The 27,401-nt window shown below is 37.6% G+C and overlaps 1 protein-coding gene across 9 annotated transcripts in view; it reads left to right on the top strand.

Annotated features, from left to right (window-relative positions):
- Positions 1-27,401, top strand: part of LOC146556884 (uncharacterized) — a 96,291-nt gene that overhangs the window by 469 nt on the left and 68,421 nt on the right. For 2 of the 9 annotated variants that reach the window (XR_014888921.1, XM_085249103.1), the window contains exons 1-4: positions 82-237; positions 602-649; positions 3,814-3,890; positions 9,141-9,201. Coding sequence is in view for 3 of the 9 variants with exons in the window: in XM_085249103.1 (XP_085105229.1) it covers positions 3,878-3,890; positions 9,141-9,201 (74 nt within the window). In the remaining 6 variants the exon portion in view is untranslated. Of the gene's footprint in view, positions 1-81; positions 238-601; positions 650-3,813; positions 3,891-9,140; positions 9,202-10,003; positions 10,162-10,621; positions 10,910-27,401 lie in introns of those variants that run through there. The other 7 variants (XR_014888917.1, XR_014888918.1, XR_014888919.1 and 4 more) reach the window with 7 other exon arrangements.

Here is a 27,401-nt window from a genome sequence, read left to right as displayed (position 1 = left end):
CTCACAAAACGGCCGTGCCCTCTAGTGGCGAGGCAGAAAACTGCATCACAGTCCTGCCTTCAGAACAGTAATGGTGACCCCATCCTGAACACAGAAACTAAAATCAGCACGTTATAGGGTGCAAAATTTTCATTTTAATTTTTTTTTCTATTTGCATCCCTTAGAGAAGTGAAGAAACTTACAACGGAAGTAATGTCATACTTCCAGAGATGGGAGGTAACGAAGTAGATTTTTCAGGTATCTGTACTTTACTTGAGCATTACCGACAAGTCTTTACTTTTACTCCCTACATTTTTAAACACATATCTGTACTTTCTACTCCTTACCTTTTAAAGCCGAGTTGTTAGTTTAAGTTCAGTATCATTCGTAGGGCAGTTAAAGGAGGCCGGAAGGAGTGCAGGTGTCCAAGTTGTGTTTGTGCTACTAGCATCTAGCTAGCTCTACAGAAGATTGGGGACGCATGAGGGGAGTTTTAAATTAGGAGATACTGTAATTTCAAATGTAACGTTTCTGTCTGCTCAAGAAACACCAGCAAACTGTTTGTGTGCAGTTTCTCGCACATTGTGTTGCTAGCTAAAATTCCAGCTGCTGTATTTCCCAGGGCCAGAAAGAAAAGAGCTGGAGAGGAAGAGAGGGGTTGTATTTAATGGTAAGGGCTACTCAGTCAAACGTGAATTAAATCTGCAGATTAAAATTTTAAATATTTTTACAGACTTTTTTCAATTTTCATATATTTGATTTGCATATCATGTGTTTTGATAAATTATGTATGTTTATTTTGTCAAAAGTCCTGCAAAACAAACTATACTAACTTTATTATTCAGTGTTGCATGAAAACATTGGGTAGTTTTTTTTCCAAAAAAAAAAAAAAAAACCAGGTTAGTTTGCAATACTGTGGTGAATTCAGAGTAAAGCTCTGTGTTGGATTGATACACAGTGGCTGTGGTGCTGAAGGTCGGATTTTAGTTACATCAAGTGTAGCAGAGATAAATTTGCATTTACGCTGATGATGCTTCCATTAATTAACTGAATTGCAACTTTATACCAACTGTGTATTATCTAGCATAAAGATAGTATAAACAATATAGTGTCAGTGTAGGGGATGGATATCAGTCAAGATGGCTCATGAAACTGCTTACATATTGTTGAAATTAGCTTTGTAAATCCACAACGAGCAGCAGGTCAGTTGATCACAGCATGTACACTAAGAAAACCTGTTGAAGCTCACATTAGAAATTACTGTGAGTTGTGATTCTTTTCCCTATGCTGAGGCATCCAACTGTAGCCCCTGACTGTACAAACTTTCCTGTTTAGTTGTGGAGGCAGAGTCACCCTTTACAACACAGGCAACAAAAAATAGCTGTTTTTAAAAATAAAAAAACCTCTTTCACCATATGAGTCCTACATAACAGATCGAAGCTTTCATGAGAATTAGAATTTAGATTGAAATAATATTTTCCTTTCCATGTACTAATATTGTTTTATATTATATTACTATAGCACAAGTTCAGTTACTTTTTTACAAAAAGTTATTAGAACTGTCCTTCAAAGAGCTACTTTTTACTTTCCTACTGTTAGTACATTTCAGAGCCTGTACTTTTTTTTTGTACTTAAGTAAATAAGTTGCTTCAATAGTTCAGTATTTAATTGAGTATTTTTAAACACAGGTATCTGTAGTTCTGATTAAGTAAAAAAAAAAGTCTGTACTCTTGCCACCGTTGCTGGAAAGTAGTAGTAGAAGTAAATTCAAGGACAGCTAGCAAAAGTCCCTCATTTTTATTTTTATTTTTCACTCTCCACAAGTAAAATTTTTGGACAGTTTAAACCAAACAGCAGGCCAGATATTTGTAAAATGACTCCAAATTGCTCCAAAAGACACCACAAGCACGATGGCAGTGAAGAGGTCCATTTCACCATTTAACAGAGGGCTAGCAGACTCTAGAACAGCTATAACTAATTCCAGTTAACAGATGGAGTTAAAGTTCACCCAGCTATCCACACGTGTCAGAACCATTCTTTGAAGAGGTGGTGCACACGCTTTTTAATCCTGTGAAGTTGCATATCTAAGTGGCCCTTAGAAACTTGTAAGAATTAAGTGGATCTTTCAAGAAAAGCACTAATGACTGACTCATTATTTAACAGTTTTTCAGTGAATCATTTCTGAAGAATAATTTTAGCCACTTCTCAGAAATCACATTCACTTTCATTACTTTCCCAATTATGTTGTGCTGGCATTGTAACTTTTGGCTGGACTCCATTTTATGAAAAATTAATGTTTTAAATGAAAGAAGTACCACATCTTTAAACTGCCTTAGAGTTGATGGAAGGTTTAGGCGTGTTGGTGAGGTATACAAACTTTTACATTAGAGACCAGAATTTGGAAACCGATAGTCTGTGGTCAAATCCACATTGATGTAGTTAACAAAACGATTGTGGTTTCGAGTAAGTCTAAATAAAAGCTTCTTTCAACTCACAGGGTAACAAACCAAGCTAGGATATTTTGTTTGCTTTAACCAGTGCTGTCAGTACCCAAACAAAGTCATACAAAAAGTAAATGATTTACTGTTAGCCCTGTGATAGACTGGTAACCTGTCCAGGATGTACCCACATGTGTTTTTGTGTGTCTCTGCATGTGCATAAGCTGCTAGAATATTCCAAAATGACCAGGTCATTACAGTAAAACATTAAATGATGGTGTTCAAAAGAAGCATTAACATGAATGGATGATTATGTGTGGACCTGTCTTCTTTAATAACCACATTAAAATAGAAATAATTCGCATTCTAGCTCATTAACATTACCTGTCCACACTTTAATTTGAATTTCTTTAATATTCTGGTCAAACTCCAATGGCTAATTGGACTGCTTTAAGTTGAACTTAATTTAACAGTCTGCTAGCTTATCTTAAGTAGGCCTTTAGGCATTTTTAGTCATTTTTTTACAAGCAGAATGTGAGACTAATTTACATTTACTTACGAAACAAAATGAGTTCTTTGTGTTAGTTTCTATTTCTGTCCTCTTTGCTTTCCATCTATCCAATGTTGCTGCTCTGTCTCAGTGAGAAGGACTAATGTCAAGGTGACTTTGGGGAGAAAAGTACAAAATGAAACTCACAAAACGTTCAATATTTGCAAGATGACACATTTTATATAGCTTCTGCAGCTGCATTTAATTTAGAGTTATTAGACCTAATGGTATGAGTGAAGGCTTTTTTTTTTTTTGTCAATTTTTAATTATTGATACTGATTATTGAGGTAATGACTGCTTTATTAGTTGAGTTAATTACATGTGTTGTGGCTGAAATACAGCCCAAACCAAAATGAAGCCCTACAGTAATTTTAGTTATAAAATAATCTTGTATCCAATAGCTGCGATGTTATACTAAATGTAGAACAGTTTAGACAGCGGTTTATGTAAGCAGCAGGCTGTTTAATAGTTTCAAATATACCATCTGGTTTTATTTTTATTATTATTAGTAGTAATAGTAGTATTTTGTTATTATTATTGTTATTATTATTATTATTATTATTTGGCCAGCATGAAGTGAAATTGGTGTTAAATTACCCTTAACATCTTTAATTAGGGGTATAACATGGCATAAAATAATATCATACTTTTACACTGTCCCATAATAATTTAATATAGAACGCTTGATGAATGATATATTTTGAACAATGTAAAGAAACATTTAAGGTAGGTTGTTTGTAAAACTACAACTTTACTGATTAACTGAGTCTTTAACAAACTTTAATTGTAGGTAAAGATGGACAGGCTTTTAAGATCATACATTTCTGTTTATACTTATTCCTGCAGCATCCGTCCATCCATTCTTGGCAGGGGAGTCTGAGCCTATTAACCACCAATTAAGGCCGTACCCATGATAACCTCTGGTAAGAAAAATTCTATTTTCTTTATGAGCTGTAGTGACTCTTGAAATTGACACTGACCAGAAGCAGAGAATGTTTGCTTTCAAAGTAAAAGTTTCACCTTTACTTTGAAGGTGGACATTCTCCTTTTCTTTTGTGTTTTCAGTACTGCTTGGTAAGTTTTGTGTCAGTTTGCAGGAAGTCAGTGTCATTTATACAAGCTACTCGTGACCGCAGCAACAGGCTAGTGACCAAACCAACTGCAGTTTTATCAGCTTGTGTATACAATGAGATTTTCGGTACAGCACCATATACCTCTTTGCAAGCAATGGCTAGTGAGTGCCGTCATTCTTGTTACTGATCATTCTCTAGGCCTGTGAATGGGACTTTAGTACTCACTGTCAGAGCAACTGCAAGTAATTGTTGTACAAATCTTTCCTTTGTTATCCATGGTAGCTTGATGGTTACAGATTGGGTCTCTGAGCCTATTTTTTGTTTACATTGAGTAAAGCACTACAGTGATCCTTGACCAACTTCAAAAAATTGCTGATTGGCTTTCTCACATTTCTGTGAGGCGCTTTGACATTTGTAGTGCATTAGGGTTTGAATTAGGGCAGGGAAATATGGCCAAAAATATTTATCACGATATATACTTGAACGTTTGCGATAACGATATAATTGACGCAAGACAAAATACTTTACAACTCCACAACTTTATTAGTGCAAAAGAACCCCATCAATGTATTTTCACTTAAACAGGTATATAAAAAAATTAACAGTGCAAATGCAAATTCCTTGCTGACAGTTTAACCAAAAGGTATTTCCAGTGGAATTTGGATATGTCGGCCAATTTCCACTGGAAATACCTTTTGGTTAAACTTTGGTCATCCGTTTCATTCAACGATCCGCTTTCGCCCTCCTCATTCTCCGTCGCCGCCATGCTTTTTCCGCCATGTGCGTATGAAAACAAAGGCACTGCGCATGCGTGTTTACCCATATTCTATCGCGATATTTCATTTTCTTATCATTGCCTAACATTATACTGGTATTACCGTGAACGGTATGATATGGCCCAGCCCTAGTTTGAATTATAAGTTGGCGATTCCAAAACATTAGCTCTGACCATTCTTTGATAGAACGATTTGTTATTATGCAGATTTCTGACATTTTCCTTCAAAGTTTCTTAGTTTAATCACAATTTACTGTTAGTCAATAACTGCGAGCTGTTCTGGCCCATGTGGATACAGGAGAACAGGCTCTCACCACCATGTTTTTCAAATGCAAAAAGATTTTTATTGCTGGAAAACAATCTCCTGTATCTCATATTTCTACATATGTGTATTTACCCTGGGTTCATTTGTCTTCCTAGATTATTATTATCTTTGTACCTATAATGTATGATAAAGGTGAATGTGATAGATTCAGAAGAAGATTCATAATGTATTAAAAAAATAATAAGTACTAAGAATACTGTAGGCTCTACTACTATTGTGATGAATATGCCTGAATGGAATTTAAACATTTAAGCTTTTAAAACAAAAGAAAACAAAACCCCACAACTCCTAAATGGTATCTGCAAGCTGCCAGAATATGTTGGCTAGATATGCACTGTTAATGAAAAATGTACTCTTTAAAATTGCATTTATAGTGCAGCTGCCTTGTACTAGCATGGGCGAAGTCTCGGTTTTGTCCACTAGATGTCAGGAAGCGCCCAGATTTCAGAATGAACTTCCCAGCATCCTACTCTCAGAGCACTATTACATCTAAACTTCAGCGTAAACAACTGCTTTCTACCTCAAAATAAACTGTTAAATCTCATCATAGTTCAATTAAAATGTCCACAGGTACTTTTTTAAATTCAAGTTTCACTGCACATAAACACAAAACATTATGTGAAAAAAAAAATACACAAACACAGATTTATTTTTATTTATAAAAAAAAATGACAAAAGTAGTCCTCAGTCAAAATCAAATCCTCTTGTTTTGGACTCTTGAAAGACTCACACAATATCCACCTAAAGAGGGAGACATTACATTATAAATCAACATACTGGCTCTGTGTCTTAGTTCACATCTCTGTATATATCATGAAAAGCATGAACTTTTTGAACCAATTCAGTCTTACTAAAATAAAAAAACTCCTAATATTGGTTTTATCTATAGAACACTCGACTTTAGCCTTTTGAAGCAGCTTTAAATTTTCCTTTGCATTTTCTTTTCTTGTCAGTGTTTCGCCATACGCAGTATATACCAAGAGTCATGTGTGAATATAGTCAGAAGATGGCAATGGTGTCAGGTTATTGCTTGGCACTCGGTGTTGGTGGGCTGGACAGGCATCTGCTCCGCACTGAGAAGGGCTCCTTTCTGCCTGCTGGAGATCTTGTACTGGCTGCTTGAGTCAGCCCTAAGCCGCTCTCCCCACGCAGAGCTCCCTTCACCAGCGTTCACCTAAATCTGTCACACAGATTTGACACTGCGTCACTTGGAGCGCACTCTGAAATGACATGTATATAATGTGGAATATTGTGCACATTTACAGCCTGGACTTCCCTTAGAGCAACGGTTTTCTTGTTTGCTTTTTTCCCCTTCCCAAAGCCCTCGTTTTTTTGTTTTTTCTCGTATAAATATTTTAACATTTTTTAAATAGTAAAAGAGTTTGTGATTTCTTTAACCTTCAGGCCTGGTCAGTGTTTAAAGTTTGGGAAATTATGAAATTATTATTTAACTGATATTTGCTTTGGTTATGGTTATAAAAACCCCCATTTAAATTTAAAAGAAATTGTTTTACATTAGGAAGTGTGGTGGATTTAAAGCTCTGTTCATTTGTAGTCAGTGGACACTTTTACCAGTTGTCTTCAAATGTTACTGTGAAACATTTGAAATGCACAGGCCATTAACCTAACAACACAAATCAGCTCACATCACACTCTTAGGCATTGATATGAAAAAAATATTATTAATTATTAAACTGAAATATTAATGGAACAAAATAATAGAAAAGGAAAAAAATGTTCATATTCAGTGTTTGTGTTACATCTGCTTCCTTTTAAGTGCACATGTGTAGAATGTGTGTTTTCTATTTAATTACAGTCTTTGTTAAAATAATATATATATATCTTTTTTTCTAATGACATCAGTTTCCCATCAACAATGTGTATTTACACACTAATCCCCAATGGCATTTTCAAACTTTTGCAGCAGTCTTATCCTAATGTATTTTCTATACAAACAAAGCACTGTGGCTATTCTGTCGTATATATCTTACTCAGAAAGCTCATGCCTGGAGAAAGTTCTGTATTAGGAACAAAGAGAAGACAGAGTGAGTGCTCATCACCCTGGGTTCGTCTCTTCTCTTTATATGGCTTTCGGGCTGCTGCTTTTTTCTGGAGTATTCTGGTAGCGACTGGCCTTGGTGGCCAGTAAGAAGGATTTTCTCTCCCCAGCTTCTGCGGCTTTGTCGGTTTGCACTGCACAAAGTGTCTCAAAACTGGGTTGTGGTTTAGGGCTCTCAAGACATAAAGGTTTAAAAATAAGTAATGGACTATTTCAGAATGTACTGTGTATTTAAAATGTTGTTTTTCTAGAGATGTCTGAGCTAAATGTATGGATTGCAGGTTTTAAGTGTGATGTTTGCGTCTCTAGCAGCAGACCTAGGAGGATCCTTAGGATTCCCTTATGTTGTTAGAAATAAAGACTCATGGCTATTTGAGAATCTCCAGCCTTTTGAAAAGAAAATAGAGGTTATAAATCTGCTAAACATGTTTCTCTTCCTAGTGTATTTTATTTATTTATTAATTTGTTTTTGCGGAATTTTAAATTTAACTTAGCCAACTCTGGGATAATATCAAGCTGCATTTTGCTTGTTTTTGCACTGACGACTTAACGACTTGAGACGTTGTTTGGACATGACATATGCAGGTACGCAAATGGAATCAAATGCTTTTTAAATGCATTTTTCAAAACTTGGATTTCAAAGTTTTGAAACGCTTTCTCGAGTCAAAGGAAGACTAAACAAACTTTTTGGCCTATAAATAATAATGCAGGGGATGCTTATTTTCTCACACAGGTGTTTAGAGATCCTCTCTCTGATAAATCATGATTTGTAAACTTTACCATAGACAGCAGTGACAGGTTTCCTTTGATAATGTAGAAAAATGGGGAAAGAGAAGGCTGGGCTTAAGTAGAGCTGTGATTTAGAGCAGAGAGATGCAGCATCTCTCCTTTCCAGTGGAGGCCCTCCTGGGTTTGATTTAATTCTCTCCTTGCACTATTAAAAAGGCCTTCCACTCTCTTCACTGCATGCACCTTGCTGTCATAACTGGCACAAAATCATTAATCAATGCCGCTTGTAGGCAGTGCAACTAAGGCCTTTCACAGTGTATATTTTTCCATTATTGATTGTGTGTGTAATGCATGAAGAAGTACAAAGATGGGTGTCCTCCTGTGTTGGAATGACCATATTAGGCCAGGAGATGAGGGAACCTTTTTCTACATCAACTACAAATTCATAAAGCAATCATCATTCCAGCTGGGAAGAAAACTTCTTGTTCTCAAAATGTTTTTTTTCTTCTTCTTCGTGTTGTTTTTATGGACTGAACTTAACAATGATCCTGTGCTGGAAGTATGACGAGTAGTTATTTGGTGCAATAAAACTGAAAGGCTGTGAATGTCAGTGTCCCCCTTTGTTGTTTAATTTATTTTCTTTTCAAAGTGAAGGGAGGTGTCCTTGCTGTGAGAGTTAGTCATTGATGTGGCTATAGTTAGTCCGTGCCCTGCTGCGACTGTCTGTTGGAGATGCTACTTCCTCTTTCCTGCTCGTTCATAGCTTCCTTTGCCCGGGATGATCGCTTTGCTTCGTGCGTTTGGCTGCATTTTGTACGGGGTTTAGTAAACTTGATCAAGAACAAAAGATGTAAGAGTGAAGCGAGTTGAGTCTCTTTGCTCTGGGGTAAAGCAAAGTCAGGTAACCTTCACAACAAAGCAAAGCACTCTTGAGATTCACATACTGTTAGGAGGTTTTAGCTGTCTATGTGTGTGTTCTATTATGTGTCTTTTATTGCTGAATAAAGCATGTTTACTCTCAAAATCACTGTAAACTGTACTTGGATTACATGCTGCATTTTAATTTTTACTTATGATCATTTTTGTCATACCCCATGGGATTAAAGGTACACAAACACACAAAAGGACTGTAGCGCGAGTAAAATCAATGTCCTGATATTGTTTTTGTCATGCATGGAATTTCTCTGATCAGAAATAATTTTCTCTGTGTAGATACCAGCAAAGGGGTGTCACTCCACCTATGGTGCCACTGCTTCTCTAATCCAACACTAAGGTACTAAAACACAGCCTGAGTAAATAAAAAGAAAACATAATGGAAGAAACGTACAACAACGTGGTTTGAAAAACATACATAATATTTTACTAATGCAAAAACTTTCCTTACACAGTCCACATAACAACAAAACGTATCTTTTGCTTAGTCAATCAGTTACATCTTAAATAGGAAGAAAATGTCCCAGGAACTCAAATAATTCAAGTTAGTAGGATTTATAAGGAAAATTAAGCTTACAGTTCTTAATCTGTTTAAGTACTTGGGACATTTGGGTGTGCGATGTATTAATAATATACTTTATAATGGTATTAACATTCTAATAGTTAGTGGTAATATTCATTATTCTTGGTAGACAGGCAAGATCAACGTTCTGTTCTGTAATGTCAGAGTCTGAGGCAACTTGGTATCAGAAGTTGGATCATTTCATGCATAACAACCGTACTCACTGGATTTTGCTGCATAATGTTGCTGTAAATTCTCATTATGAGCTACACAATTACATTGAAGTTTATGTCAAAATAAAGAAATGCACCAGAAAAGAGAGGCAACATGATTGCTAGATATTAATCTTATCTTTTAACAAGCTCTATTTGTTATATTTAGAGCTTTAATGATACTAAATTGTTTTATCAACAACTAACTAATGGGCTTATCAGCAATTGACAAACCCTCTTCTCAATAAGCTTATGGTAAATGGAAAGAATCTATTACCAGCTCAGAGCCCTTTATCTCAGCTGTCTTAAATATTGATGCTTACAGTAATTTGTCCCCATTTTCTATTGATTTCTTGTTTTGCTTTCAGGTTATGCTGTAAACAGGGTAAATAATGACAGATTTGAGCAGCGCTCGCTCCAGAGATGATCCAGAAGTAGCTGGCCGCGGTGCAGACATTATTTTCTCATCAGCTGAAGTTTATGCGAGGTGGCCCTCACAGTCACTGTGGCTTTCACTGGAGGCTAGGTTAGTTGTGGCATCTCTCAGAAATAGATCCGGCATGTTGTCAATGCTGCAGGAAGCCTGGCTGAAACCTGAAGATGCTGAGCAGAGCTGGCAGGGGATGTGTTGGCGTGATAATTGTAATTATAAGTCAGAGGAAAAGAGGTGTGGCTTTTGCAGCAGTTTGATGAGTTCAAAGAAACAAGCCCCGGCATGAAGAGGAAATCATGAGTCAGAAGTACAGAGAAATGTTTGCAGGATTTCACAAAGGCAGTAAGCGGGCTTGCAATTATGTTTATCAGCTAAAGAGCAGTGTTTTCATCAGTATTATTTGAGGTTACTAGGAAAAACTTTCTTCACCCTCCCACATATCCTCCTATTACAGCACATCTGTAACATTTTTAAGCATGCATATTCTAAGACCATGAAAGAATTATTCAACATGAAAATTGGAAAGGTTCAGATTTCCCTGTTTATTTTGCAGATCTGTGCCCAACGCCGTGATGTCTTTCCTGGGTTTTATCTCTTCTATATCGCAGTCTGGAATGCATTGCTAAGCCCGGCCACCAAGGGCTAGCATATAGCTGTCTCTGCAGGCTTTGTACAGGATGAAGAAGTCATAATCCTCAAACAGACTTAAATTCCTCCAGAAAGGCTCTTGATCCTGAATCCACTCATTTTCTTCAAACAACTCAGCCCAAAAGAGAAGGGATATTTGGGCATGGCTGAAATCCTTGATTGAAATCTGCTACAAGTGGGCACAGATACACATGTGGGTTGATACACATGCACACAAATAAGCCTAACACACATAAATACATATGCACATACACCTCCCCAAACGTCCCTTGCTGTCGGTGAGAGCCTAGGCTGTTGAGAGGGCCTCTCTGAGCCCTTATTAAAAGGTAAACTTCTCTAAGGCCAGGGAATCATGTCAATCACAGGTTGTGTTTTCGCACCGAGCCCAAAGGCTGCTCTCTCCACCCTGTCAGACGCTGTTATCACCCTCAAAGCCATATCAGAATGCTGTTTGTTCTGCGCTTTAGTTTCACCCACACGGCGGATTCAAAAAGGTACAGGTCTATTTGATAGTGTATATTTCATTGCCGGAGAGAGACTGTGTTTGTCTTGCTGTGTTTGTCAGCTCATATTTGAGCTGAGGGTTCCTATTAAAACTAAACACCATATCAGAGGAATATTGCCACCGCTAGGTTCTTTTAAATCGCATATTGAGCCCATGGAGTGTGGAAGCAATTTAGTTGTAGCATAGTTTATAAGTGTGTCTGTGCTTGTGATGTTTCTATTTACTCTTGATTCTAATTTATTTACACACAGCAGCCTCTCGCTGCATTTTTCATATACTGTTATAATTACTTTCGTTATATTGTCACTTCCAGTTCTCTAAAAATATTACCTTGTTTGCATTTTCACTTATTTAATAAATCCCTTAGAGAGTCATGGCTATTTTCATTAAGCAGGATTGATCAAGTCCTCAAGGCAGCATCAGCTAACAGTTAAAAACTTCATGGGCTTTCACCGCTATACTTCACTTGCAGTGTGCTGTGCATTAGTGCTGGGCAGAAATTGACATCACAGTAATTTTTTAAGGTTCTGGCAGTTTCAGTGTGTCACAATACTGTTATTATTATTATTGTTACTATTCCTGCAAAAAAGTGGCTTTATAAAGGTTTACAATGGCTCACTAAACACTTGAATGTCATCATAAAAGAAATGAAACATAAATAGCTTAAAATAAAATCACCCAAGAAAACTCATAAATATTCTACCCTGAGTCTTTTATCAAAAAATTAATGTTTGACACAAAGCTTAGCCTTCTGCCTGTTATGCTTTTTTTGGTTAAATGTAATGCCATATAGTGCCACGTCCTCTAGAGCCCAGTTGATACAGAATTTTTACGACCGATACTGATACCGATATTTGGTGATTTTTGAAATCAGATAGTATGAAATATAGGACTATTTTTTTTTTCTTAACTGATTTTTATAAACAGATTTCTCTTACATTTTTTAAGTGTAGCTGTTTATTTATTCTACCTGCTTCTATTCAGATTAGCTGATTATTGTGTTTGTGGTATTCAAAAACATGTGATGCCAATAGTGAAGTGCCCTCTGGTGGACGAAATATGCAACAACACTGATGGCATTGTTGAGAGACCTTCTCCTTGTTTCTTCTTTACTTTCATTTATTGGCAGTTAAATGCTGATACCAATAGATCAGTAAATGAATATTGGCTGATAATATCGGCACAGATGCAGCATGACCAGAAATGACCCTAGTGTCCCTTGTTGTGTTATTGTGGGTTATTAATTTGAAGTCTGATATCAGTTGTTTTGCAATATGATGAAAAAAGGTGTGCATCTAATACAGGCTGCTCCTGAACGCATGGTGTTCTTGGCGTGAAGTAATTTAATACATTTACACCTCTTGAAACATGAAGGTGTTTTTTTTGTTTGTTTTACTTTTACTATAGCAGCATTTGAAGAAATAATATGCCAGTGCATCAAATATAACCCCCCAGCATTACTGTACACTTTAGATGACTGACAGAGGTTGTATTGAGCCAGTAGGACAGGATGCAAGATTGCAGAGCCATCAATGTTGTCAAGTAGTGTGCTGTTAATTATTGCATGAAAATATGCCTGATAATAATGTTGCTTTATCAACCGTACCAAGTAGCTCCACATTTATTTTTAAAGAAAATTTCAGGTACAGTTAGGTCACTTCTGAGATATTGTTATTGAATACTAATAATAGAAGAGAATAATTATATTTTAGATATTCTTTTTAAATTATGTGCTAAAATATTGTTAATATATATACTAAGGTCGTTTTAATATCTGAGATATTGATTCTTGTACCTAATTCCCTTTTATCTCAATATTAGTCTACAGATTGTGTATGTGTTGTCATATTAGTGTCCTCTAATTACTAAAGTATCAGCTAGCTCCTGCCCATTCTCCTACCAATGGAAACCAAAAGCAAAGCAGAAAGGCTATCCCAGTCATTAGTACGTTTGCTGGACAAACTGTGGGATCTAACACTGTGGGAGGCTAGGGAAATAAAAAGGTACTTACGCTAGTATTGACCTTGTTGCTGGACCTACTGCTGTTTGCTCTGTGGCCAGCTTTCTACAACAGACACGCACACACCCACACATACATTACATGGTTTTGCATGCATGTCAGAGAGCAATACAGTGAGTGATGAAGGATGAAAACGCTACTGGTTTTGCAGTATTGTCAGGCAGTCTTAGCAGCGCTCGTCGTGCATACATTTTGTAACAACAATAACAAGCGGCCAAATTTAAAGAAAGTAATTATAATCGCATGAGCAAACTCAGCTAATTTTTCACTGAAGACACTTTTTAATCCATAAATGCATTTTTAGTTGTTCCTATGGTGCTGGAAAACAAACAAGATAAAAAGAACAAAAAAAAAAAAAAAAGTTAAGGCTGTTCATTAGTACCACAAATGGCAACCTGCTCCTGTCAGTTTGAGAACCCATATCTATAAAGCAGCCCAAGGTTCGTGACGGAACGCCATGTAAACAACTCATCACTGCAACTTCGACTGATTAACATATGATTGCAATTCATCATCTCATGTGCAGCCGGTGACATCTTGCAGTAGCATTTATTCCGTGTTGATACATGCCTTTGGTTCCTTTTTGACAACTCAAAACAAACAGATTGCAAGCTGTCGCTACATTTGCCCAAGATGAATGGGGAAAATGAATCGGTAAATCAGGTGTGTCAGGTGATTAACACAATCATGCCTGAGATCCTTGTGGAATCACTGGAACTTAGTATGTTTGGATAAACACTGACAGTGGAACAGACTGTCTGAACAGTGTGAACAATGTGAACAGTCAACAGTAACTTGCGTCTATAAACTATTATACTGTGAAGCCTTCTGTGCATAACAGGCATTGCCCTGATGGTATTAACATTACCCTGTGGTACTGAAATTTACTGTCTGTGACCAGATAAAATGGTCACCTAGTCACCTTGCTGCTGAAATTAATGACAGCCTGTTGCAATTGACTTTACTGTTACTGAAATAGGCTTATTGGAATCAGTAATAATTATAAACATATAATTTAAAAAATGGCCTAGATACTGCAGTATATAATATTGACGTACCATTCATATTGTCAGTATTTGCAAATATACTAATTGGAATTGATTAAAAATTATGAAACTAAGTTTGCATAACTGCTCTCTGTATATCTTTGGTTTTAGTACTTCACTGACAAGTATTGACACCTTTTGATAAATTAACATTGCTCAGCTGATAAGTTTGTGTGTGTTGGACAAGGGAATGATAAAATGCTGTAATTTCTTTCAGAAAATATTAATATCTTATAACAATTTTTGCATAACTGTTGATCCCTGGAACAACTTTTTTCAAATGACTAATTTAACAGACAGAAGTGAATTGGGTTGAAACTACCAAATCCTGTTTATCTTGCACACTTCTGGATTTGGGAATGTGGTGAACAGAGTCACTGGGGACATTCAGCTCTGTTGTGCAGCTGTCATTTGCTAGTAATGGGACGCAGTCACCAAGGAACCCCTTGAGTATGTGTGCTGGGAGAAAACCGACAGAGGCGAAAGAGAGAAAAGAGAGATTCAAACGAGTGAGCAATAGTGAAGGCAATAGAGGAGCATTTGTATGGTCTTCCTTGCCACTGAAGTAGTAAAATGGAAACATATTTCTCCCCTGACAGCTACAGTAGATCTAACCCTCTGAGTTGAGCTGCTTATGATGTTGTGTGGTGTTGAGGTGGACCCCAGGGGTGTCCCAAAGGCTTGTTGTTTCTTGTCAGAGATTAGATTGAACCAGGCGGCTGTGGTTCATACTCATGCCTGAGAGAAGCCAAGGCTCCCTGTCACCGAACACAACCTCTGAGCTTTGCTCTGTAGCACCGAATCTAGATGTATTTCTTATTGTAGAATAAAGTTTGTTATTTTAAAAATAAGCTCCACCTTCTCTGGGGGTTTCCATGCTGCTGAATATTTGCTCACTGCAGCACACTGTACACTGATGCATGACTGGCCACTGGGAATGAAAAAGGGGATTTATTCACATGTTTCTCAGCTGACATTATGTTTATTTCTCACTTCACACATTTTCTTATTTTCCTACAGTTCCACTTTTTACATATTCATTTCATCAGCCCTTAAAAGATCAGATGGAGGGTTTTGCCAAGAGTCTGCAAAGAATTGCCGTTATGTCTGTTCACTGAAAGAATTTGTAGAATTCATATCAAAGTTGAGGCTTTGTAAATTTGCGTTGCTTCATTCCTTTGAAAATGTGCCAAAAAATAGGTTGAAATATCTCCAAGCAAGTTTTTTTTTTTTTTTTTTTTTTTCCTGAGTGTGTACCACATAAATTTGCCACCTAGATAGATGGAAAAGAAAGAGAAGCACTTTTTCTTCTTCCTGTCAGTCTCCTCCATGCGTCTTAAACATAGTAATCTGACAAAGTAACCGATTTTCCTTCATCATCTTGGGGATTTTTGATAACAATTAGCGGTGTTACTGCATCGAGAGGTTTAACATTTCTTCAATGGGTCTTCTTCCTCTTTTTTTCTTTTTCTTTTTTGTGTGGGCCACTAGTCCATCTTCATTTTGTGGTAATCAAATTTATCTTCTCCTATACTCCATATAATAGATTCAATATTTATAATTTTTAGGTTCTGAGTATAGTACTCGTTTGGGTTTTGGGGAATTGTATTTCATGATTGCCTTCAGACTGTACTTAAGTAAATTGCACTGTAATTGTCTGGTAATAGAGATTTTTTAGAAATCACCCCCTCTCCAGCAATAATCAATTTGATGCATGCTTGTCTGCTCTGTGAAGGAAGAGGTTAGCTGTCCCCGTTAGTTTTAGACAGAAGGTTTAAGCAGGGATCCACTGAAGGCATCTGTCAGTGAGGTAAAGAGCACTGACAGCCATACATCATCTCTGCCTAGTGGAGGCCCCTGTATTTAAAAGAGTACTGCAGTCAAAAGCCCATAAAAGTGAGTGACTCCTCGGGAGCATCTGCCACTGCATGCAGGGAGGAGATTCAATGTGAAAAAGGGGAGATAATGTGCTCACTCACTAATGGGCACCCGACTAGACACAGGCTCATTTTTCACATCATGTCATCTGTAAGGTTTGAATAAAAGTAATGGCCACAATGAGCCTGGATCTCTCCCAGTCATTATGGCTTTTGCTTCCTCACTTTTATTTGTGTTGACTTGTACAGTCGGAGGAGATGACAGTCTCTGGGCCTGTGGATCAGTCAGAGTGATGATCTGCACTGCTCTCCTCTGCTGCTGACAGGTCCCTTCTTTCTGGCAGGCATGTGAGGCCAGAATGCCGCACTACGTCATATCAAATGCTGTAATCTGACAGAATAAAAGGATTTGCACACTGGGGACATCACAAACTCTGTCTTTTGTAATTTTCTGACAGAGACAGAAGGGGGAAATGGAGGGGTTTCTACAGTTTCATGTAGTAAGAATTAGTGTCAGTCAAAGTTAAGTGGCTATTTTAAGATAAATAGGAGAGGATTTCCGTGGCATGTTTTAGGGCACTGGGCTTTAAAACACTATGCTAATGTGAGTAGATACTGATCGGGCGTTGGATGTTTTCATTTCTGAAACATTCAGAGTCGCAGGACACAGCATGTCTAAATATCCATTCTGAAAAGGTTAGTGCGTAATTAACGCTGAAATTCACTGCCACTGTCAGCCACGTTCAGTTCAGAATAACAATAAATGCCCAAATGATAATCTTTTCATCTTTAGGATGCACTGTGGAAAAGATACCCTATCTGAATTTGTAAAATATAATAAAAAAATGGTAACAATGATGATGACAATAATATTATCATTATATTTACTGACAGATTAGTGTTGTATTGGCTCTCTTGAGTAATTTTTTTTCCGTACGTATAAAAGTGAAGAAATGCCTCGATATTATATAACACATATTTTACAGTTCATCTGATACTTTTAAAATAAAAGACTGTTTTGCGTCGGGCCCTATAAAACTGGGAAGATGGATGAGAAAACAAGTGATTTCCTTATTAGGTTCAGGAGTCAAAGGCCTTCTTCCATAGATGTGAGCTTCAAGAGCCCAGAAGATTAAGACATATATTGGATTCAGGATGGAGGCCACAAAGTTCATTTTCAAAATAAAACAGAATATTATTCACAGTCCTTTTAAAATTCAGATTGCCGGGTGACCTGTGACTTGGAAGTAGTGCATTACATTTTCAATGAGCTGGTGCTATGTCACTTGAAGGAAAAATCCCATTTCTTGCCCCTTTGCCGAGGGAATTATGGGATTAGATCAGCCATAGTTTAAGGAACTATGAGGAAAACAAAGATACTGTGAAATTAAATTTTGACATTTCAGATTGGGCTTTGTCTTCCTCTCACATCTCTCCCTTTTTACCACAAGGTGTTAATTTTTGAAGTAAATGGAAGTGAGACTGATTTTTTTTTTTTTTTTTTTTTGAGTCATTCTGAGACAGCCCTGTAGTGGGAGGAAACAAAAACAGCCCTGCTTTGTAAAATCTCCCACTGGTGATATTATAAGCAACACCTGCACACAGTTCCCCCTGATTTTCATATATATTAAAATCACTACCTACTGTGGCATATGAAATTGTACAAACCGCTAAGGCCTAAGCTTACCACTGGAACGTCGACTTCCCTTTGATTCAGATTTTCCTCTCAATTCTCTGACCCTCAAAAAAGGTGACCAATAATCTCATTCATACACTGTTTCCATCATAGACCCCCACATACCCTGCATAAGACCAAAGAAGTAATATTGACATTGTTCAGCTGCATAAAAAGTTGCATGTCATACACAAATATTATGAAAAGTTATCACTTTCCTCCCAGCTAGACACACTCCAAGCTGCCACTATAATAGAAATCTCCACTTAAACCCTTCTCCACAACACTGAAAATCTGTGTTTGTATACAGTACTGGCAGCGAAATATCAGTATCATATCTGTCCACATTCTAATTTTACAATTACAATACTGAGAGCATTGAGATATTGAGAAAATATGCTTAGCATAATCAGTCAATAGACCTGGTGGAGAGATCCACCACACATGGCAATAAAGCCCCAACTTAAGCATGGTGGTGAGCTCATTCCCTTAGTACCCCCATCCAACCCCCATCTCCTTGCACCAATGCCTGCCTCATCACTCCACACAAAATATCCCACCCTTAATTGGTCTGTGCTCCTCCAACATGTCTGTAATGAAAAAAGCAGCACATAATTCTTAGTTTGTTGGCTGGCAGAGCCCAATTTACAAAAGTGGAGGTTGGTGATAAGCAGAGACAGTACGGCTGTGGAGTGCTCAGAACAATGAATCACCCCACTGCCAGGGTTGAGCAGAATATAATTGAGTCCAACATCTCTGAGCACTTTCACCATAATTAATGATAATCTGTAACAGAGGAATCTGAGATTCCAGTTCACAGAACTGTTTAATTAGGCCCAGTAATGAAAGCACAGGCACTACAAGAATATGGCCGGCCTCATGATTAATGATTTGTGCTACTGAACACAAAAGTGCTGCACCGTTAACTCCAACGGATGCTGCTGTGTCTCCCTGGCATTTACAGAACACCAAAATACATATAGAGCTGTTTGCATCCCCTATATGAGCAGCTAAATAAACACAATGTTTCTTGTTTTTTTGTTTTGTTTTGTTTACATATGCGTGCTTCTGTTTTTATATTTAATACTCACGTTCACAGTCACAACATTTTCACCTCTAATGGTGTTTTTGTACTAAATTTCAAAATGAATGGGTAGATACATTCTTACATGCTCCTGAAGACAGTTATAATTATCTGTCCATATCTATTAATGTATTGCACTGGAGAGAGAATTTGCCTTGAGAAAATGGCAAAAACATAAGCTACAGACTCTATATATAGAGTTTAATAATAGTATCTAACATTAGGCTACAAAAAAGAAAAAGATTAATGTACTAAAATAGGATGTATTAGCATTTAAAGGTACTAAATCTTGAGGAGCTTGTGCTCATGGGAAACACCTTGAAATTGTATCATGTGACTTGTTATTTGCTTTGTACCAGTAAAAACACTACTTATTTATACAGTTGTGGTAAAGGTCTGCGTAAAAAGATTGACATGTGACAGGAAACAAAATGTGTGGTGCCATTCACTCAAGTAATAAAAAAGTACATAAGAATTTAAGTCTTTTACCTAAAAGTATGGATTACATTATTGAATGAAATGCTCCAGCTCCTGTTTATGCCTCGCAGGCATCTTTGTGGTTATTTCCTGGTAGTATAGCCAGAGTTCTGCGACTTCATAACACGGCAGCAAGCAGGGCTTTGCAGAGGCTGTGTGCTAGACTGGCTCCACCTTTTTAAATGAATCTCATGAAATGCACAGTAATACGGTTCATACCATTACAGAAACAAAATAAGATTTTTGTTTGGCATGAATTGGATTTATACCCTGAAAAAAAGCTATTAGTCACTCCCTGTCAGTTTGTTGACTGCTCTGAGTTTGATGTTGTGTGTTAGACCTCTGAAGTTAAATTTCGCACTTGCTTGAATATTTTAAACTTAATGTTTCCTGTGGTAAAAAATATGATTCTGCAAATCAAGAGTCATGGTAAGAGACTTAATAGAAAGATCAGACCATTACAAAATAATAGGAACAATATTCTGTGCAGGAACATGCTATTCATTTTATTCATCATACCTTTCAGTAAAATGTTGAAGTCTCCATCAAGTAGACACATGCCTTAGGAAACGACAGTGTGAAAGGCAATACGTGCGGGAAACCAGGCACGGGAGCTAAGCCCTCATAAATCTATGACAAAACTTTCCAAAAATGAAAAAGAGGACGTAAAAAGAGAGAAAAATAGATGTGTTCCTGCGAAAGAAATGACTGTAACCGCCCACCCCCTTGCCCTCCTATTCCCCATGTCTGAATCTTGTTTAGTTCTTTAATTCTACAGTTTCTGACCTGGATCTGGCCATCGCTGCACATGAAAGAAATTACAAAAGCCTCTCAGTCACAGCAGCCCAGCTTCCTCCTGCACCACAGCATTTGTCATTGCCAAAACAGCAGAGTTTAATTAAGTGTTGTGAGCAGCCTAGTGAGAAACACACTTTAAATTAAACCTCTGAACATGCTGCTATTGGTTCTTTACCTTCTCAACAATCAGCAGGGTATACGGCATAAATTTCTATCTCTCAAGGGGGAAGGCAGCTGCTGCACCTCTAGCGATTCATAAACGGCTTGCCTCCCCAAGAGCAATCTCTATTACAGCACATTTCATTATAGCTCAGTTTGGAACAGCAAGCAGATGAATGTGATAATTAATGTCCCTTCCCAACAAAATATTTTATTTACTCTTGATGAATTAATGGTTGTTATCATGGTAAGGGAGAAAAAAACCCCAAAAACTGTACGCCTCGTATGCTGGTGCATCTGTGTAGGTGAAAAGAATTACATGGCAAATTATCTTTCAAGGCATCAAACAATTCTTAGTGCAAGAGTGGAGTTAATTCAATCCTTTCTATAATAATGGATTGTTTCAAGTTTGTAAGCATTTTGATTCACTCATGCATTTTATAAGTACGGCTTTTAGTTTTTATCATAGAATACATCAGTAGCTATGGAAGAAGACACAAGAGGCCGGTGGCTGTTACATGTGTAGCAAACAAAGTCTTCTTAAGTGGCATTTGGATTAACTCTGGAGTTTTTAAAGGGATTATAATTATTAGAACTGTAAAAAGAAAGGGACATTTAGACACATCGGTGGCTTAATTTATTAAATAATTGTCATGTGGAACCTTTGTGATATGCAAATATTATGCTGTTGCTTCATTGATATTATGTCACAGTGTGTCTATTGTTTACAGATGACATGTATGGGATATTACACACAAAAGGTATGTACAGACCACAGACTAACCATGGAGATAAAGACAAGTGTGGCGATCAATACTTTCGGATTGTCAATAAACCTTATGAAAAGAGCAAAATCAACAATGCATTGATCCATATCTATATATATATATATATATATATATACCAACGCCAACCAATAGTTTGTCCAGAAGTCAACATATTTGGGGGTTAAAATAACATATTTCTAATATTTATTAAATCTGTCAATAGTAATGGCAATAAAAAATTCAGTTGGCCTTATTGATTCACTTATATAATATATAATAATAATACCACCAAATGTTCTTGCAATTCATTAGGTTTGGCCATTATAAGTAGTTTTATTTTACTGTTCATCTGCTCAGGTTATGTTAAGTGCAGCTCCTTAAGGTGTAGTAGAGCTTCATTCATAAACCCTGCCTATATTGGACAGCCAGGTTCCCCAGCAGGCCAAGTGGTTAAAAAAAACTCTTAAGTCTGGTGCGTATAACATCTAACAAGTCAGCACTGGCACAAACACAGAAACCAATCAAACTCAGCCCGCATGAACCTTAAACAAAGGTGGAGGTACATTTTCTATCCATGTTGGATGACATTTCCTTGTCCTCCTGTTGCTACTGCTCCTACGTTTGAGTGATCAGACAGCCATTACAAGGTCCAGGTTTATTAGCGAGACCATATAGGCCCTAAGCTCGCTGTGGTAGAAGTGTAATTCTCTACAAAGTGTGTCACGTTAGCGCTGTTGACTGATCCACACAACATCTGGTTGAGAGGACCTCTCACACCTCTGTGCAGCAGCCCTTTAAGGCAGCTACAGTGTGTAGCTCTCCACGGTGCAACCAGAAAGAAGTCTTGACGTGCCTTTCATAGCTGGCTTGTTCGTAGTGAAGCAAGCAGTCACTTATACAAGGCAGTTTCCAGGTGCTAAATTGGATGAAGCATCTTGTCTTCACTTCACTTATAGTATCCTTAACATAAACGGGGGGGAAAAGGCTTAGCTTGAAGCAGGAAAACTATGTATCAAATAGAATAATTGTTTGAGATGACCCCAGCCTCAGTTTTAGTATCAGTATTGTTAAAATAGTGCATTTGCAGAGGGTTTGCTGTCCGAGTTTACATCACTTATATGCATCAGCAGCGCTAATCTTGTACTGAATTAATTTAAGATTAAAGGAAGCTTGGCTTACATCAGATTCTCCTTGTAGATAACTCGCAGTAACATCATCGTGCAGTTGTACGGGGACCTATTAAGGTTAAGAGTTGGATCTCTTTAATCGTTGATCATTTAAGGATGCTCCTCTGCTCTTCCTCTTTACAATGCCAAATGATATATGATCACTTCTACACTTCTAGTTAATGTACACTATTAGCTCTGTATTTAAACATGATAATGTAATTGATTCACAAATTGATTTATTGATGTTAATTCAAGTGTTTCATGTATTAATCACAGTAAAGAAATTAATTTAGTATATTTTATGAGCTGTTGTGCGATCAGCTAATGATATGAATTAATCAACTTTAATAAGAATTCAAACACTATTGTTTGCCTAATTTGTCACTTTGTTAGAGGGAGAATGAACAGCGGCCTTTTGATTTACAACGTGCAACTCTACTGGGCTGTTTTAGGGAATTGCTCTGCTTATTTGGGGTTTAGAAGTGTCCCTTTCAGGACACTCCACCAGGCTAGATTTAATGCAAATGCACATTACCAAAGTGATTTCCAGCATTTAAGAATTCAAAAATAGAGCTTTTTTTTATTTGGATTGCAATTTCACTTCAAGTAGAATTGACTCCAATGCTGGACATCACTTTTCTTCTTGTTTACACTTTACCCATTAAAGTAGAACTTTACAGTTGAGAGCAATAAAAGTGTTTTCACTCTTTGCTTTGAGTAAATTGTTTTGCACTCCAGAGATCCATTTAAGTAGTTCATTAGTGGCTATGTCATGTCTTTAAAGTATTGATCTCTCCAGTCAATGGAAAAATAACAACCCGGTTATAAGCTACTTGTCCATAGCGATGGGCCACATAAATTATTTAAAAAGGGCAGATTCACTGCGGCCATGGAGCCATCAATCATAAGATATGGCAATGACAAAAAAGCTGTGCTTCATACGTCCCTCCTATCTCCCCCCAGAACAATTCTATCAGCCAGGTGACTGTGAGGAGGCAGGATGACCTGATGTCACTCACATTGTTGCCTCTGCCTTTGAAGGACCCAGCGCTCCTCTCAGCCCTGGAATGGGATGGCTAAATAGATTCTCTGTGTTTACTGCTGGTCTCCCTCCCTCAGTGCACACTTCAATTTGTCTAACAAGAAAAGGTGGACAGAAGAGTTTCGAGTTTCCCAAACAATGGATGAATTTTTTATCAAGTGGTTGAATTGAGTTGCAAGTGGCACAATATTTATTCATAGGTGTTTGTTCAGTTATCTTCCATTGAAAAATGAACGCTAAAACAACTGTAGAGGTTTATAGGAGCTTGATTTATCCTCTGTTGCTGAAGAAAAACTAAATTAATGAATCATGAGTCACAATTTTCCATCCTGAACAAGATATATTTGTTGTGCCTCTTTACAAAGATCTAATAATTCTGTTAAAATCTTTGTAAGGCCAAAAAGACCAAAATCTTAAAGCACACACTCTGATGTGGCAGATCTTCATCAATACTCTGTTATTGATTCAGCCGGCAAGCTTGTTGTTGTTTCTCGGCTTTACTTTTTCTTGTAGTCCTTATCAGAGATGGGCAGTAACGCGTTACTTGTAACGCGTTACTTGTAACGCGTTACTGTAATCTGATTACTTTTTTCAAGTAACGAGTAAAGTAAGGGATTACTATTGCAAAATCAGTAATTAGATTACCGTTACTTTCCCGTAGGAACGCTGCGTTACTGCGTTACTAAAACCGTGATTTTTTTGCGAGAATGTCTCATGACAGTGACGTAAGCAAGTGCGACGTTGGTGACAGCAGCTGTGTGCAGATCAACAATGGATAATATATCGAGTGCGGGAGAGAGTATGAGCGTGCAGCGTTTAAAGTGTGGAAGTACTGACCTTACTTTGAGTTTGATTCCATAAAAAGTGACAAAAACATTAGTGTCCGCTGTGCGTGGGAAGAAAACTTCTTTTTACAGCGAAAAAAACCCCTAAACTTCCGAGCAAGCACCGAGTAGCTACCACGTAATGGGAAACTCACAGAGACACTTGCGCGGATTCTTCAACTGACCGCAGCACACCTGCACCAGGGTAACCCTCCGCCTACCCTGCTCCTGCTTTACAGGTGAAAATAGAGCAAAAGGACCGCTGAGTCTTTGACTTTATTTATTTTCTGCTGTGTTTTACTTGCATCTGTTTGAAAGAGTGAGTGAAAACACAAAAAATATTTTATTTTATGTGCTGGAATGTGTAGAAAATAGGTTTAAATGTTAAACTAATTTATTCAAGTCAGAGAATGTTGCATATAATTAAATGTTTTGCTTGATGCATAAAGTTAAAAGATTAAAACTGATAAAACAAGTTAAAAAAAGAGACTTTTCCATTTGATTACATTTTGTATGATGGATTATGTAGAAAAAGTAGAATTGGGCTGAAAGATCTATCACTTTATCACCTCTTCAGGTTGTAAATCGTGTTTTTAAAAAGTAACTAAGTAACTAAGTAATTAATTACTTTTGAAAATAAGTAATCAGTAAAGTAACGGGATTACTTTTTGGGGGGAGTAATCAGTAATTAGTTACTGATTACTTTTTTCAAGTAACTTGACCAACACTGGTCCTTATCTGGTTTAACTCTGTTTTGTCTTCAGTGTAAAAGTAGAAATTTAAACTCAGTTTAATTAAAAAGATTTATATATATTATTTATAGATAAAATGTATGTGTATATATTGTATATGTATGTATAGCACCAAAATTGTCATTTTATGTATTTTCTTAATACACAGACCTGTCATGCTTTCATATACTAAAAAGGAGCTAACTGACCTAATGAGTCTCATTTTGGTGAGGTAAATACTATATATGTGGACAAATAGCCACTCAAACATAACATATTTTCTGCACAGTATAAAACATATGATTGAATAGACATTTAACTCACTGTAGCTCACGGTCATCATATGGCATAATAATCCTTTGGCTGTTATAAATCGCGCCCCCCAAAATAAACTCACTACCCCATTAAGACACACTTTGCCTTCATAGTAACTCATCTAAAACACCGCGAGAGCATCGTAAATAAAGCAGTGAAAAGGCAACCAAGCAAATAAAAAACACAGGGAGTTACTTAAGTGTGGCAGACGTGTCTTTGAGTTTCAGTTTCAAAACGCAACTTTGATTAATAATTGATTATACAAACCCATGCTACATGAAAGGCAGGAAGAGGTGCCATTCTTGTGAACGGCCAGCCAGTCAAACGGCACTTTGTTGTTTCAAATGCTCCCCTGCATATCGGTTCTATGGTCGGTCCTCTAACCAACCCGATGCTGTGCAACAAAGACAGCCTGACAAAGTGCCGGTGCTGCCCTGATGAAACCAGACATGCAGGGATATGAATGACTACATCTAAGGGGTAATTGCTGCTGAGCAGGAGCCTCCTACCTCGTTTCATTTAGTCTATTAGCAATTTATGGCCGGTCTCACTCAGCTCTACACAGGAGGGGCTTGATCTAAATTCTCATGAGCTTTTAGGTGAGGCTGGGACCCAGTAGAGAGCCTTAGGGGGAAGAAAAGGGTTTCACTTACCACTGTTTTAATTCTCTTTGGCTTATCATTAATTTGTTGTCACAGAAGAAAGGTGAGCATCACATAAATCTAATTAAAGTTAATGGGATTATGATGCCATTCTCTGAGTCTCTGAAGTACCATTTTCTACTTGTTTAGTCATCTTCTTAGATCTTCATCATGCTGTTCTGCCTCTGTCCTCGCCACACAATGCATGACAGGTTGAATGACATCATTTGTATATACGATGGGACTGGAAGTTGACAATAGAGAATAAAGTAGATGTAATGTTGATATAACCAATAATAGCACAAAAGCCTGAAGATGTAAAATTGTGAACAGTGGAAGTATAACATAGCTGCTGAAGCAACACTCATATCAAGAAAAATAATTTAGCAGTCTGAGTGCTTTGGACATTGTAGTCATAGTTCTTCTTTGCCTGGTGGTGGAGTTCGTGGTAGGGGTTCAAGCCAAAAGCGAAGGTGTTGGTACTATCAGAGGCCCCACGGGCTAATGCCTGATGTCAGCCCCCTGCTGACAAGGATGTAGATCTGGATGAACTGGGGTGGGGGTTCTGACTGGTCCAACAACAACAGACAAGCAGATTAGGAGACCTAACACTGTGTGATGGCATCATGCCGTTCTGGCCTGGTTGCCAGTGCACCCAGGCATTGTGTTCTTGTCTGCTGAGCAGTGTTTGGAATTACAGTAGAAGTCATTTGGATTTAACAACGAAGTACAATAACAATTCCCCCAGAATTTTACTTTTAACACTGATAGAGAGCTTATTCTCAATAAGTGTGTTTAAATAAACAAAATCTTTAAAACATTTCTTTCAGTTTTCATAGAATAATCTGCATGGAAGACTTAATAGTATTACTCTTACTGAACGAGTTAAATTTCATTATCTAGATACAGATTCTCATCCCTGCTCTGCATGTGGGTTTGGTGTTTTGATAACTGCTAAATTAGGCATAATGACTTGTAATGAAGAAGCCGTTTAATGTATATGGTATGAGATTATTATTATACATTTATGCAAAAACATAGACAGTAGGAAAAATAGCCTAAGCTATACAGTAGTCTCCATTCTTTCCACTACCCCAACTGTGTCGGACCTTGTGGCTTCACTGAGTGGCAGGTCTGGTGTTTGCTGTGAAACTCTCTGTGGCACCTCCCTCCACAGGGGACTCTGAACTACCAGCTCACAGAAGTGACTCCCACTGGGACGGCCGAGGCCCTTTGCTTCCTCCCCTGGACGACCTCTGACACACCCAGTTTGTGCTTGGTGGCCTTGAAGAGGCAGTCGTGGGGATTTCTCCCCAGCCAAGCAGCAGGTTGTAATTGATGTGGCAGAGACGTCAGCACTAATCTTTTGCTCTCTGACGGCCTCTCTGTAAGCCCCTCATCCACTCGACTCTGAGACCTGCCACACCAACCTTGGCAAACTGCTACCTAGTCAATTAGATCTACCCTGTCTGCTCCCTGTTTTGTGTAAATATATCTCCAGTAGACACCCAACATGTTCAGTTATCTACTCCGGCACATTCAGGGTGATTTCTTA

Source organism: Mchenga conophoros, linkage group LG16, assembly GCF_057382185.1.
Source record: "Mchenga conophoros isolate Kocher_MC1m ecotype Shallow Benthic linkage group LG16, M_conophoros_male_GT1.1, whole genome shotgun sequence".
Classification (NCBI taxonomy): Eukaryota; Metazoa; Chordata; class Actinopteri; order Cichliformes; family Cichlidae; genus Mchenga; species Mchenga conophoros.
This window is presented reverse-complemented; position numbering and strand designations above follow the sequence as displayed.